General features: G+C 39.2%; 1 protein-coding gene across 1 annotated transcript; it reads right to left on the minus strand.

The window, feature by feature from the left end:
• Positions 1–195: 195 nt before the first annotated feature.
• Positions 196–13919, minus strand: LOC140136470 (uncharacterized). Its single transcript, XM_072158192.1, has 10 exons — positions 13688–13919; positions 10754–10948; positions 10270–10461; positions 9620–9814; positions 8769–8936; positions 7772–8044; positions 6821–7096; positions 4801–5085; positions 3555–3599; positions 196–413 (listed from the first exon to the last, which is right to left on the minus strand). The coding sequence occupies exons 1-10, from the start codon at positions 13836–13838 to the stop codon at positions 196–198; spliced, it is 1998 nt and encodes a 665-aa protein (XP_072014293.1). The 5' UTR covers positions 13839–13919.
• Between the last annotated feature and the right edge of the window lie 75 nt (positions 13920–13994).

Genomic DNA, 13994 nt, shown 5'->3' on the forward strand with positions numbered 1-13994 from the left:
ACTTCATTGGTCTGATATGTTTATAATACTAGAATTAACTGATATCATATACAAAGTTGCAAAATAAACTGTTTGATATAAATGAAGGCTTTGTCTTTTTTTTCAAACCTCACGCGCAGTACGTTGATGTCCTGACCATATTTCTTCCCATTTTTACGATTCTTATATTTCTATTAAATGCAAAAAGCCCTTGCTTTACGTTAGAGTCTTTAAATCTACTAATTTATTTCGGTTGTTCTTGAAACGGTAGAAAACAAAGCATATAAAGACGGCCAAAGCTGTCATCACTAATGCCATCATGGCGATGGCAAAGAGTGTAGCGACGGATAATTCCGTGACTCGAACGTCAGGCAATTCGTATTCGTCAGATGAATTGATGCTCAGTTCTGTTTCCACTTCCAGCAACGCAGCAACTGTCAAAAATAGAGAAAATTTTAATAAGGATATTCAAGGCAAAAAAAACCAAAAACAAAAAAAACAAAAACAAGTTTGTTTCCTGTAGCTCGCGCGCATTTCGTTTTTTGACGGCTTATTGTGCGTATTTGATATTTTTTTTCACTAACAAAGAAAAAAACCCGGAATCACAAAAAATAATATAAAACACACTACTGAAGAAAATTTCCACATTACACAACAAACGAGCATAGTGAAAAACTACTGCAGGTTGAAAGGGGGTCATAAATATTCTTGAATATGAAGAAATATGATTTTTTTTTTGTTGTGTCGGAGAAACCCACTATAAATTCCCATTCCAATTTGCAGCGAAAAGGGTATTTTTTTCCATTTCAAGACATGGATTAAAAAAAACAACAAAAAACAAAACAAAAAACCGCATTTCGCATTTTGACTTTTTGGAGCTGCTACAGGAAACAAATGGTGTTTTTTTTGCCTTAACAAAATGCAGCATTAAAATTTCTTGCCCTGTTCCGTTTTTATAAAAAGCAAAACTACTTCAATAGGCGCGCCCTAGTTTATTCAAATTAAGACATTCTCCTCTGAAATATCGTTGACACAGTATCAAATAAATTTAAAAGGGGGAAAACCGGTATGCATACATGTATTCGCTACTTGCACGGTTCCGCCATTATGCACTATGTGCGGGGAGAGCCTCGAACTGGCAGCATACATGAAAGGAAGAATTATGTAACCTTACACAGAACGTTATGACTAGTTCAATTCCCATTCATGTATGCTGCCAGTTCGAGGCTCTCCCCGCACATAGTGCATAATGGCGGAACCGTGCAAGTAGCGAATTACATTAAAATACGTAGAATCTTGATAGTATACAGCATATTATTTATATTATTAACTTAAACGTAGGTCAAGATCAAATGTTAAAAATAACGTGATCAGATACAGGAATATAGCTTGAATTTGATTTTGATTATCATAGAATTAACTGCCACGAGTCAAGTCAGTCAACATTGCAGTATTATGTAGTTACCAACCCTTTCAACAATTTTTTGTTAATGTTAGTACCACATGTATAAATCGAAAAATACCGCATCACAATATCAGTGAGTCCAATAATATCGTTGTTAAGCATGAATATATCAAGTCTCAACCTTATCAAAAAAATCAGATTGCATAAACATGACAAAAATGCAATACTACTGGCGCAGAAAAATATACATCTTTCCCTCAAAGGCATACTTAACGTCATTTTCTATTTGAGGCGTTTTTAACATAAGGCAAGAACCGTCCAAACAAGGCACTACTTTTTAATTTCCTTTTTTCATTCAAATCATACCCACAACAATGGAAATATAAATATAACAGTACCATAATTTGTAGTCATTTACTGCACAATATCATTACCTGGATGCGTGTTGTATTATTGCCACGATTACATGCACGGTCGATAAATTGCATTCTGATGGCAGCTACTGCATCACATATTACAAATCTCAAATTAAAGGTGCGCGCACTTCATGGTAAATTTTAAACACAAAACAAAAACCATCAAAAAATAAAAAGACTCCATCAATTCACAATTCGAAAATTGTTTTATATAACCGCAAGAAATTATAAATTTTTTTTTTTTAAGTCGACAACTTTGTTGCAATTGTTACATTGTTGCAATATTTAGGCTATATGCCAATCTATTTCGATTTAAAAAACATACAAACATGTATGTTACCATGCTGTTTAGTCATCCCAGTAATACTTTTAGTTTTACCTGCATTTCATACAAAAAAAACTTTCCTTGGGAACACGATAGACAAACCCAACGAGCCAAGCGATTGTTAGAATTCAGTCGGCCATTAATACTGGGGTCCATCCGCACCAAACTGGTATTGTGACTGCCCAATGGAGTGGATTAAATGTATCTACTCTAAGCCAAAAAAGAAACTTATACTTTTTCACAAGGTCATATCTTAAAATCCTATGTACATCAAAATGAACCAATATTACACACAGGATTACTTCAATACTCTACTCTAAACATGTCAGTAACCAAGCAGTTGTCCAACTGACACAACAGCAAAATGCATTGACATGGAACAGCTTCCTGGCCCACATTCACAGTCCAATAATTGGCACCCAGCACATGAAATCTGTGATAATGTGAACTAGGTCTTTGCACAGATGACAATTTCCAAATAAATGGAATAGTGTGGAAAAAGACCCGTTTCTTAAAGAAAGTGTGTGAAAAGCAGAAAGCAGCACTGTTTTGTAAATCTGTTCAACGATTCTCACAGATATCCTGTGCTGGGTGCCAATTATTGAGCTGTGAATGTGATCCAGGAAGCTATTCTATGTTTGGTTACTGACATGTGTTTAGAGTAGGGTATTGAGTCAATCCTGTGTGTAATTTTGGTTAATTTTACAGGATTTTAAGATATGACATTGTGAAAAATTTTAAGTTTCTTTTTTGGCTTAGCATGCTTAGCGCATATTGTATTGCGTTGTAAACTTTTTTTGTCTACGTGTAACACAAGTGATATGTATATAGTTTAATATACCCGCCACGCCTGCATTATTTCACATTTCAATTCAAGTGGGATGTACCAGTCAATGTCTGCCATTGAGGTGTAGGAATGTGTGAAATGTATAAGATACAATTCCTCTTTGAAACATGTTTTGGTTTCAGAATAATAGTCCGTCGAGTCACTAGTCCAAAACCCCAATAATAAACCCTAATTCTTTATACCCATCCCCTCACCAAAAACATCACTCTAACCATAACCTACAACCTAAGCCCTTATCCCAACCCTAAACATAAACCTATTCATAAACATAACCCCGACTCTAATCCTAACTCTCACCCCAACTATCTACGACACTAACCCTAATGCTAATCAACCCTAATCTAACATGCCCTGAACCATAACTTTAACCCTTCCCGGGCTATGACCTTTCGAACAAACGGAGTGTTCCCATTATTGTGATAAGGTGCGTAGCAAGAGCCTCGGGCAAGGAGCAGGGAGGGGCCCGTTTAACATCATCTATATATTTCATTTTTGATTTGACCTGTCCACCTGCTTGTTACGCCTCTGATTGTGATATATCCTATACGACTAGAAGTCTGTTGTTAGCCTAATTAAACATACCTGCTTGTCGTCTCTTGCGCCTGTTTGATCCAGATGCGGTAGCAGCTGAGGAAAAATAGATAATATCTATTAAAGCCTTATGTACGATTTTTTTTTCAAAATATACCTTTATTTTTTTCAAATTCGATTTTTTGGCATATTTGTAATACTTACACATGTTCCAACTTACGTCTATGAGCAAACGGTCAAATTTGCCCTATTTGTAGTAAAACGGGATGATTTTCTGTTGGTCCAACATATCATAATTTTCAGATTATGATAATGTCGGAACGATCGCAAATCTTAGTCACCTACGAAGTCAGTTTGGTTACGCTCCCTCCCTGTGGAGGGAGCGTAACCAAACTGGCTGCGTAGGAGACTAGCTCTGAGGCCGCACTCGTCATCCTAATACAAAAAGTGATTTCGAGTGAAGTGAAGTTTATGATGTTGTTTCATTGCAAATTTCCAATGATTTTCACGTCCAAATGTATTGGGAACTTTCATAATGATTGCAGTTTATCATTTTAGAAGAAAAAAAGAAAAATCCAAAAATTTAAAACGATCGTTTAGTATCGATATTATGTAACAGAAATGTAACACCAATAAATCAACGAATACTGCACGATGTTGGGTGTTCTTTTGCTACATTAGTGTTGAAATGCCTGGGAAGCGCGCAAAAAGTTTGCTATATTGAAACTAAATTGGAGAAATATGGTGCAAAAGTGGAATGGCACTTTTAGGCTAAAATGGCCAAATATGAGGTTAATTTAAAGGCCTCAACATTGGGTATGATTGTATGGACCATCCCCCTATCAAAATATTTGGGGATTTGTTCCCCCCCCCCCCACCCCCGGATCTATGCCTATATAACTATGGAAGACATGACCTTATACATTGTGGGTGTATATGCATAGGTAACTCTTTGAAATACAATCCCTGTGTGGAAGATTAAGGTCATGTCTTCCATAGGGGTATATGTATTCAACTGATATACCGTAAAAACTCGATAGTTAGCATATGTGCTTACTATCGAGCGCTTTTGAAAACATGAAATTGTACCAAAGTCCGGCGCTCTACCAACTGAGCTAATGGGGTTGAGGCACACATTTGCAGGTTTTATTTGTTCGTATATAACTATGTGTATCGATGATTTGCTCAAAACTCTTTATACTTTTGTGGATAGGGTTCTTCATGTTTGCCTGTTTTAAAAGCGCTCGATAGTAAGCACATATGCTAACAATCGAGTTTTTACGGTAGTCCAATTTACCTGTTGCAGATACAGTGAATGAACAGGTGGCTTCGTTACCAGCCTCGTCCCTGAATATATACTCCACTGTTGTTGGCGTGGATCCGACTTGCACGAAGAAAAACGGCGATTTGAATGTCTGGTACTTCAAAGTCACGGACCCTGATCCGTCGTCTGTCGCAGTTGGTTCTGTCCATTCGACCAGTGCAAATTTTTGGTTTACTGGTACAGTCAGAATAACGTCCTCGGAGCAATTTTCAATCAGCGGAGGTGTTGTATCTGGATCTGTGTTAGTATCGACGGCGTCTGTCGTGTATAAATGTACATTTTGCAAAAAAAAAAAAAAAAGTGGGTAATGGTGAATCCAACGGACGAGGACACAAAACACATCGAGGATCAATAAATAATATGAGCAACTGGAAAGAAAAAGAGCAAGGCACACCAACTTGACGTGGGGAAACAAATCAAATACAGACTAGACAGTATGCAAGGGGGGGGGGGGCAAAACAGTAAATGTACCTTGCTCTTTTTCAATTGAAACGTTGTATAGGCATTATACTGTTGTATCAAATAATATAATATACGCAAAAATCGCTTAGCACCACACTATCATGATAATGATTATAAACGAACCCTTGTTTGACGGACAATCTGTGTTCACACCATAACACTTTCTCCACAATTACGACAAAGACTAACAATTCATAATCCCGAGGTAGCTTTTTGAGGAAATCCTCTCTGCGTCAACGTGTTGTGCACTAAGGCTACTCTGTTCATCACTATTGTCTCTCCCAACCCAGAGCTCCCAACCAGGATGTATATACAAATGGGTATCGGCTTTATTCAATGTCGGGACGGCAACACTCACTGTGAGGGGCGGTGTAGCGACATAATGGAGGAGTCTGACCCAATCGGTCCGAAAGAGAGATGGGCACTCCGGCATGTGAGTAAAAGTTCGCATCCTGCGTTAGGAATTGAATACCTGAGTGGAAGAAGGGCCCAACTCCAATTTTTACAAAAATGAGTTAGACCCAGCATTTTATTGCCAGCAGACTGTTCTTCCTTGTGTGTGAAAGATGAGTCGAAATGCACTCTCTAAATAGTCTTCCACATACACGTAGTCATGGTTTTCATGGAAGAAAGGCCCAACTCCATGGAGTTGGGCCCTTCTTCCACAAATATTGGGTTAAAGCGGAATTTTGTTCATCCATGAAATCTGCTTTTCACTACAATAAACTTTCTTGCTAATATATTACGTGCTTCTACTTGCGCAATTAATGATGATTACCCAATTTCTGTAGCTATTTATAAAACATCTGCTTACGGAACTGGCACTTGCAGTATATTAGTGGAAGAAGGGCCCAACTCCAGCTCGTATTAAAACCTGTACCGTTGCCATGGAAATATCATATATAATTTAGATTGTATGTAATACTGTATGTTCATGTATTAAAGGTCCCCTGAAGATGAAAACATTCTGTCTATAAACCTTTTCCAATTATTAAGTTTTTTCTTAATATCTCAAAAACAGTTTTAATGGAGTTGGGCCCTTCTTCCACTCAGGTATTCAATTGAAGGGGAAGCAGCATGATAAGGACCGAAGGATTATAATGTGTTAAGCGACATAAAGTGAGTAGATGGTCTGTGACTAAGAAAAACGGTCCTATTCGTCTGAATAAACCTAAACGTAATAACATCCAGTCAGTGTGGTAGCATGGCAACAATGAACTCATGCAAAGCTTCTCATTCGTTACGTCGTAGTAAGTCCTTTGAAACGGAAAGAGACTGGTTCGATGTATGAAATTTATTAAACAAATTCTGAAGCGAGTCCGTTACCTTCCCAGCATTTTATACCAGTACCCATTTATACACCTGGGCGGAGAGGAGTAATCGAGATAAAGTGCCTTATTCAAGGGCACGGCACAACACGATGGCGTCGCCGGTGATCGAACCCGCAACCTTCCGATTATGAGTCGGAGCCCGTTCCGCCCGTGCTCCCACAACGCAAGCATAGTATGCATAATAAATAACCAGATCTTACTTGTTACTACTAATACAGTGAATGCACAAGTTGCTTTATTTCCAGCCTCATCATTGAACGAGTATGTAACAATCGTAGGTTGATTGACCGTAAACCTCGAACCAGGTGTATGCGATGTCCTCACTCTTGGCTCATCGCCGGAGTCATCAGTAGCAGCAGGTACTATCCAGGTTACGTCGGCGTAAGTGAGTCCTAGTTGCGCAGTTTCCTCAATATCCGATGGACAATCTGATATTTCTGGTGGTGTGTTGTCTTTCACGGTACCCGTTCCTTCAACTAGAGGATAAAACGCCAGAGAACCAGAGATTTCGGTCAGATAATATTGAAATAACATAGTATGCGGACATCTTTATGAAATGCACTTCCCCAAAGACCGGAACACGGATGAACAATAAATTATTTATCCCGGTAAAGTCATTCGCTGAGGATATTAGACGTCTTCAATTTTGTCTCTCTTGGAAATTCATTTTGTTTTTCATCTCGATAATCATAATTATAATTCTAACATATTTAAGTTATGTAAGTTAGGTAAATCATGAATATGAGTTTGCTCCCCTGGCTCAAAATCCTGGGACAAAATTGACCCAAAGTTGTATTGAAAGTACATTTGCACATACATGTGGCCCGGTTTTAGGACACAATTGTCATGTTGTCCTTCAGCGGGATAAGGAACTTTTGTCCATCCCTGCCTCGGTGGCCAAGATATGCCCACGGACCCCACCGTGAAAGGCACAAGGCATGCCCTTGGGCCTTACCCGTTTGCAATTGCGCGCAACGATTCGAACTAGACACATTAAAACCAGCAAACATCATTCCCCCACCCCGTCTGAGAAAATGGGTCTAGCGACGGCCCTGGGTGACTGACGTACCTCGGGTTATATTTTATCCTTAAATACTTCTTCACCAAACCAGTTTGATGTCAATACAAAACATAACAATGTAAAACCTCACCAACAGCAGACACAGTAAATTCACACACGGCTTCATTTCCAACTTGATCTTCAAACACATAACGAATGCTTCTTGGTGCATCTCCGACTTTAACAAACAGCCTCGGACTAGGATGGGACTTGTCCTTCAATGTTGCTGGACCGGACTCACTATCCGTTGCTTCTGGCTCTTCCCAATCAATTTGCTCAAAAAAGTAGTTGACTGGAACTGAACGTTGTATATTGGATGGACATCCACTGATCACTGGTGGGGTTGTGTCAACGCCAGCTTCACCTATATAATTGGGAGCAATTCAATGAAAACCTTAAATATATCTGCCAATTACAGGTCTAAGAAATTGCTACATTTTCGAGCACTATTCTATCCCCCTGGCCGGAAAAAATCAAGGGTCACCCTTTTCGGGCTGTTGCTGCAAGGGGCAGCAAAATTTATATTTTCTGTTGCCCCCCCCCAGGGTAGGAGCGGCCACTTCAGCGGCCACTGGTAATTGACAGAAATGCATGCTTATATTAAACACGAATACTTATTTTCTTTGCTAGCACATAGCATTAGCAGGTACTTGGTTGCGCTAGTTGCGGAATGAAATTTTACAAAATAACGCACGCGTACTGAGATGTTGATGCGTCTAATGCACGAGCCCCCGCAGGGGGTGCATTAGACGCATCAACATGACAAGTAATACCCATTTATTAATAAATAGTAATACCTATTTATTTCATACACGAGAAAAAAATCCCGCGATTTAATATGTGTATAAAACAAATATTATAAAGATGAACTGTGAAAGAAATCTTTTAGCAAAAACGAATATTGTTGATAGCATTGTTACGGTTTTATGATAGATACAATATAATGTTGAATAAATAAAACACTGTCGAGATACGATAGTTACGATAGGCACCACTTTCCACCTATATTTTAAACAATTTTGAAATTCATATTATGTTAGATATGAAAAGTCACGAGATTCTCAGCAAATAATATTTATTTCGGTCACCTGTTTGTGTGCAATCTACTCGGTTCCCTTGAGCATCAAAAAACTCTACAGAGCATTCTCCGCAAAAATTTTGTCTACAAATGGCATCTGGAAAGGCTGGACAATCCTCAAGGGCACAGGAATAGATCCTTGGACAAGCGACCTCATCCGACCCATCTGGGCATTTTCCTGCACAGAGAGACAATGGTGTATAATGGATTATTCCATGTAATACCTGTACAGTCTACTCTGTTTCGTGCATCGCCATAATATAGATCTCCACAGTAGCGGACATGCAACGGGCATTTAAAACATGATTAAGATTGGTTAGGCATGTGCCGACTCTGGACGGATCAGCAGCACAACAACAAAAAGGGTACGGCTGAACTGTAGAAAATGAAAAGCAGCAGATGGGTCATTCAGAAGGATCAGGGTTCAAGTCCTCACACTGCGAAATATATCCATGTATTCCAACAACTTATAATTACGTGCATTAGAACAGGGCAACCGTGGTTCCCCCTGCCGGGGGGGGGCAGGTTGTTCAGTTCCCCCGAATGGGGTCTGATTAGGAGCAAATTTTTACGTTTTTAACGTTTTACCCTGAATGACCAACAAAAGTGGGGGGGGGGGCAATGGCCCCTGCGCACGCCACTGAACGATGATCATTTGGAGCGAGTATTAAAATAACGCCGTTGCGGAATTCCATAAATAACAGATAACACTGTAATCACGGAACTAGCTTCATTTATCCCTTCCACAACGATCATCATATCATCTTCTTGATGAGATTGCATTATATATAATTAGAAAGATCATTAGATCCGTTTCACTTTCCATAGAACTGCTGAATGTCATGAATGTGCTAAACTCACCCGTATCCTCGACCGTGCGTGGAGGCTCGTTATTACAGGTGCTCAAGTCACAGAAATCTGCTCTCCCGATTTGGCTATCACCGGCTTCAAGGGTGAAACCAAATATTTCCTGAATGATAGTGGTATCTGTCGTCGTTGGGAGACTTGCGTAATTAACTTCGTCTACAGCTACGCAACCACGACGGATTTCAGTAACTGAAAGGTAGTTGAGAACGATAATATTATTTAGAGTTAATTACAGTAGCGTAGCCAGCGGGAGCCCCTTTTCCACAAAAATTAATCCCGATCATGGGCCAAAATAGTGTAAAATACAATTTTTTCCCGAGCTGCGCGCGCACATTGTCACTATGAAACTTTTTTTTAAATCCCAATCATGGACGAAAATAGTGTAAAATACACAATTTAGCGCACATCGTCACAATAAAGCCTTATTTGGAAGCTCAAAGACATGTACGGTCTAAAAATGGTATATGTATTGTATGATGCAACTCCAATTTTTTTCGTCTGTGCCCCAACACATTTATTTTGCCACCTCTGACCAAGAAAGCTGGCTACGCCCCTGATTAATTAGTTTGCATTTTAGGGAAATATTATATAGTAAGATGAAGTTACCATGGCCTGAAGTATATATCTCTAAAGTAATTACTTACGGTAAGTTCCATCAGCGTTTTGTCTCTCCCACAATGACGTGTAGCATCTGTGAACTTGTCCAACTTGGAGAGGTTCTTCGTCTAAACAATTTACGATGTTTGATGGCACATTGGAGCAAAGATCTCTAGTGTCATAGCCTGCTTGTAGAATTCCATTGAGCTCAGAATTGTAACATTGATAACACTGCAAACCTGTGTTGTAAATAAAAGAAACACACTTTTAATGAGAGACCTGCCTTACATAACGAGTGCTGAACCACGACAAAAATTATCGCAACACAAAGCCTACCCCATGTACCATCAGTCCAATAGGTGCGTGATTGATCCAGTAATCCAATTATCAAGGAGTTACATAACCCACTTCGATGGCAATTTTGAACTTCTTCTATCCAGTATGTGAATGTGTGGTTCTCGATGTGGGTCGACATCTGTTGATTTTATATTAAACACAATTGAATAACTTTGATATATTGTATAAACTCACCGTCTTCCTGGACAGGACGTGCAGGCTCTTTATTACAGCTGATGGAGTCGCAGAAATCTGCCCTCCCCATCTGCCTATCACCAGGTCCAAGGATAAAGCCAAAAATATCCTGAATGATAGGTGTGTCGGTGGTTGTAGGAACACTTCCGTAATTGACTTCGTCTACAGCTATGCAACCACGACGGACTCCAGTAACTGTGAAAGTACGTTACGGTGATATTTTGTAAATACTAGGAGATTTAGGGGAGCAGCGTGGTACACTGGTTAAGGTCTTTGCCTTTGGTGCGAGAGGTCCCGGGTTCAATTCTCCGCAGGACCAAAACAAAAATCTCCGCTCTCCCCGCAGGGCCGGATTTACCTTTTTTGGGGCCCTGGGCCAGGTCAAAATTTGGAGGCCCCTAAACGCACCGTGAGGAAGGCATGTGCACTCAAGTGGGCAAGTTTTTTAGATTTTACCAGGACTCTTTCGCGCGAAGCGCGTTAAAATTTTTAATTTTTAGGCTATCTTAGCCCAAATTGAAGCTAAATTGTGCTATATAAAAGGCTTGTGCGCGCGAAGCTTGCAAAATTTTGCAATTTTTGTAGGCTATTTTAGCCCAAAACATGATGTTTTTCGGCTACGATGGAAGATGCACGCTGCACAGGGCAATTTTGGGGGCCCCAAAAATTTGAGGGCCCTGGGCCCGGGCCCATCTGGCCCTATGGTAAATCCGGCCCTGTCTCCCCGTGGTTCATCTGGTAATGGCGGGGCAGATGATCCATGATAAAGACCTCGTTTCAGGCGGTTCCGATCAAGATCAATGCATAGAGTTTAGATTTATTGTTAAGTTTTATGTGAAATCCTTGCGGCCATTGGATGATTTTAATCTGTCTATAGGTTATTATAATTCGTTATGAATTCGGCAGACGGCCGAATCCGGATTCGGCTTTTGGTAAATTAATTTTACGCATTCATTACTTTTGAATTTGAGAATAAGGAATCAAAGCTATACATAATAGAGGGCAGCATATCAATTTTTTTGACGGAGATCAGATGATAACAGCATAGTAAATATTCAAAAGAGGGCGGCATGCAGGGTTAGCTAACGGTGACTCACAGTACGGTCAAAGACGATAACCGTTAAAAAATCGATATGCTGCCCTCTATAGGCAAGGCATTGATCCCTTGTTCTCTAATTCAAAAGTAATGCATGCCAAAAATGAATTTACCAAAAGCCGAATCCGGATTCGGCCGTCTGCCGAATTCATAACGATATATATGAGATGTTCAATGTTTGCCTTGTTTGGATCTGTTGACATTATTGATTGGTTGTGAGGTTGACAAATAAACCTGTGGGTGTGTGTGTGTGTGTGGGGGGGGGGTGTCGGGGTGGGGGGTGGGGGTGTGTGTGTGTGAATTAGTTGATTCAGTGACCGGATTATCAGACAAAAAAATCTTCGAATGAATAAATATGGCAAAATTATTGGAGGTAAAAACTGGTCAATTAGTCCGCAGGATGCTTTCAGCACTATTAAAACTAATAAACTTAGGTATTGTTGGTCGAAGCAGCCAAAACAAAAATCGATTTTCATTATCTAAATCAATATATTATTGAAAAATAACACTGATGTTTTGCAAAAGTTCATTCTACAAATTAATCATATACATTAAAAACTTGCTTGATTTATTGTTGTTAATGAGTTATGTACGTTTTACAAAAGTTGTTGTTTCAACTTACTCTCTTTACAACACAACGCAAGAACCACATGACCTACAAAAGAATCTGTGATATTTGCATTTTTCTACACACTCGCTATAAAATGATCAATGCAATTTTGGCCAAAGCTCACTAACACTCACAAGATACTGAACTACCAAATCACAACAGTTTAAAATAATGGCTAACCTTAATTTGACCCCCTTAACGTAAACAAAAACAAAATTCGACGTTTTATTGGGTTGCGGACAACCCTATTCTTCGCATCACAAAAAACCTTCTCCCGAACAATTTAGCGTTACCAATTCGCCAAACTGCCTAATTTATAATAGATATTCTGTTAATCGGTTGACATGAAACTATATGTTCATAAAGGAAACAAATGCTTAAACTTGGTCGTTCAACTCCAAACAATCAAACCATTGTCTAGATTAGCGGAATAATGAAAGATTTAAATGGGTCCGGGAATGCAAAACAAGCAATTTCACAAATTGCTTAATGTATTGCAATTCTCAGAATATAGTTTTATGAATGTGTTTCGTTTCGACGCTATTAAAATCAAAATTCAAGAACCACAAGACCTACAAAAGTGTAAGTGTGATACTGAATTGTTCGTCAAGTCCGCTTCTTAATAACCACAACAATTTTTGCCAAGGACATTACTAGTCTTAGGATACCACGGTTCGACCAATACGCAAGAGCTAACTATTCTAATCTTCGGGTTGGTCTTAAAAATCGAGAAATGTACAATTAAAGCCATAAGACGCCTTCAATATTTTTAACTATAATGTACTTTATTAAACTAACACACCCTGCAAAAATCAAGACTCTGGGTGCTGTAGTTTAGTCACAATCCGAGATTTTGAATAAAACGCAGGAACCGTCGTTTTATTATTACGATGGAAATATTAGTCTAACGCGTACTCGTGTTCATAACACAGTACGTACATGTACACCCCGATACACACAAAGGATCGTGTCATAGCACAACCGAATGGAGTGACACGTATTGACGATATCGGCGCTGGTAGTATATTCCAATTTTCTTTGCTTTACCTCAGTTGTTAAGCTTAAAATTAAAAGGGGACATATCTGACAGTAAAAGCTAACATTTGATGGAAAGGAAATTAATAATAATCCATTTTTTTTTATAGAAATGTTATAACATGGCTTTAAGTATACAGTCATTACTTGTGATACTACACATGAAAATGTCTGTCATGACGTATTAACTTACGATAAGCTCCATCAGCGTTGAATCTTTCCCATGATGATGTGTAGCATCTGTGAATCTGTCCCGGTTCTAGTGGCTCTTCCTCCTGACAACTGACGACATTTAATGGGTTGTAAGAACACAGGGGTTTAACGTCATGACCTGGCTCCAGCATTCCATCAATCTCAGAGTTGTAACATTGGTAACACTGTAGTCCTGCAATGTCAGCTGTGAATCAAGTGGTTTAACGACATTTAATGGGTTGTAAGAACACAGGGGTTTAACGTCATGACCTGGCTCCAGCATTCCATCAATCTCAGAGTTGTAACAT

Source organism: Amphiura filiformis, chromosome 16 (genome assembly GCF_039555335.1).
Source record: "Amphiura filiformis chromosome 16, Afil_fr2py, whole genome shotgun sequence".
Taxonomy (NCBI): domain Eukaryota; kingdom Metazoa; phylum Echinodermata; class Ophiuroidea; order Amphilepidida; family Amphiuridae; genus Amphiura; species Amphiura filiformis.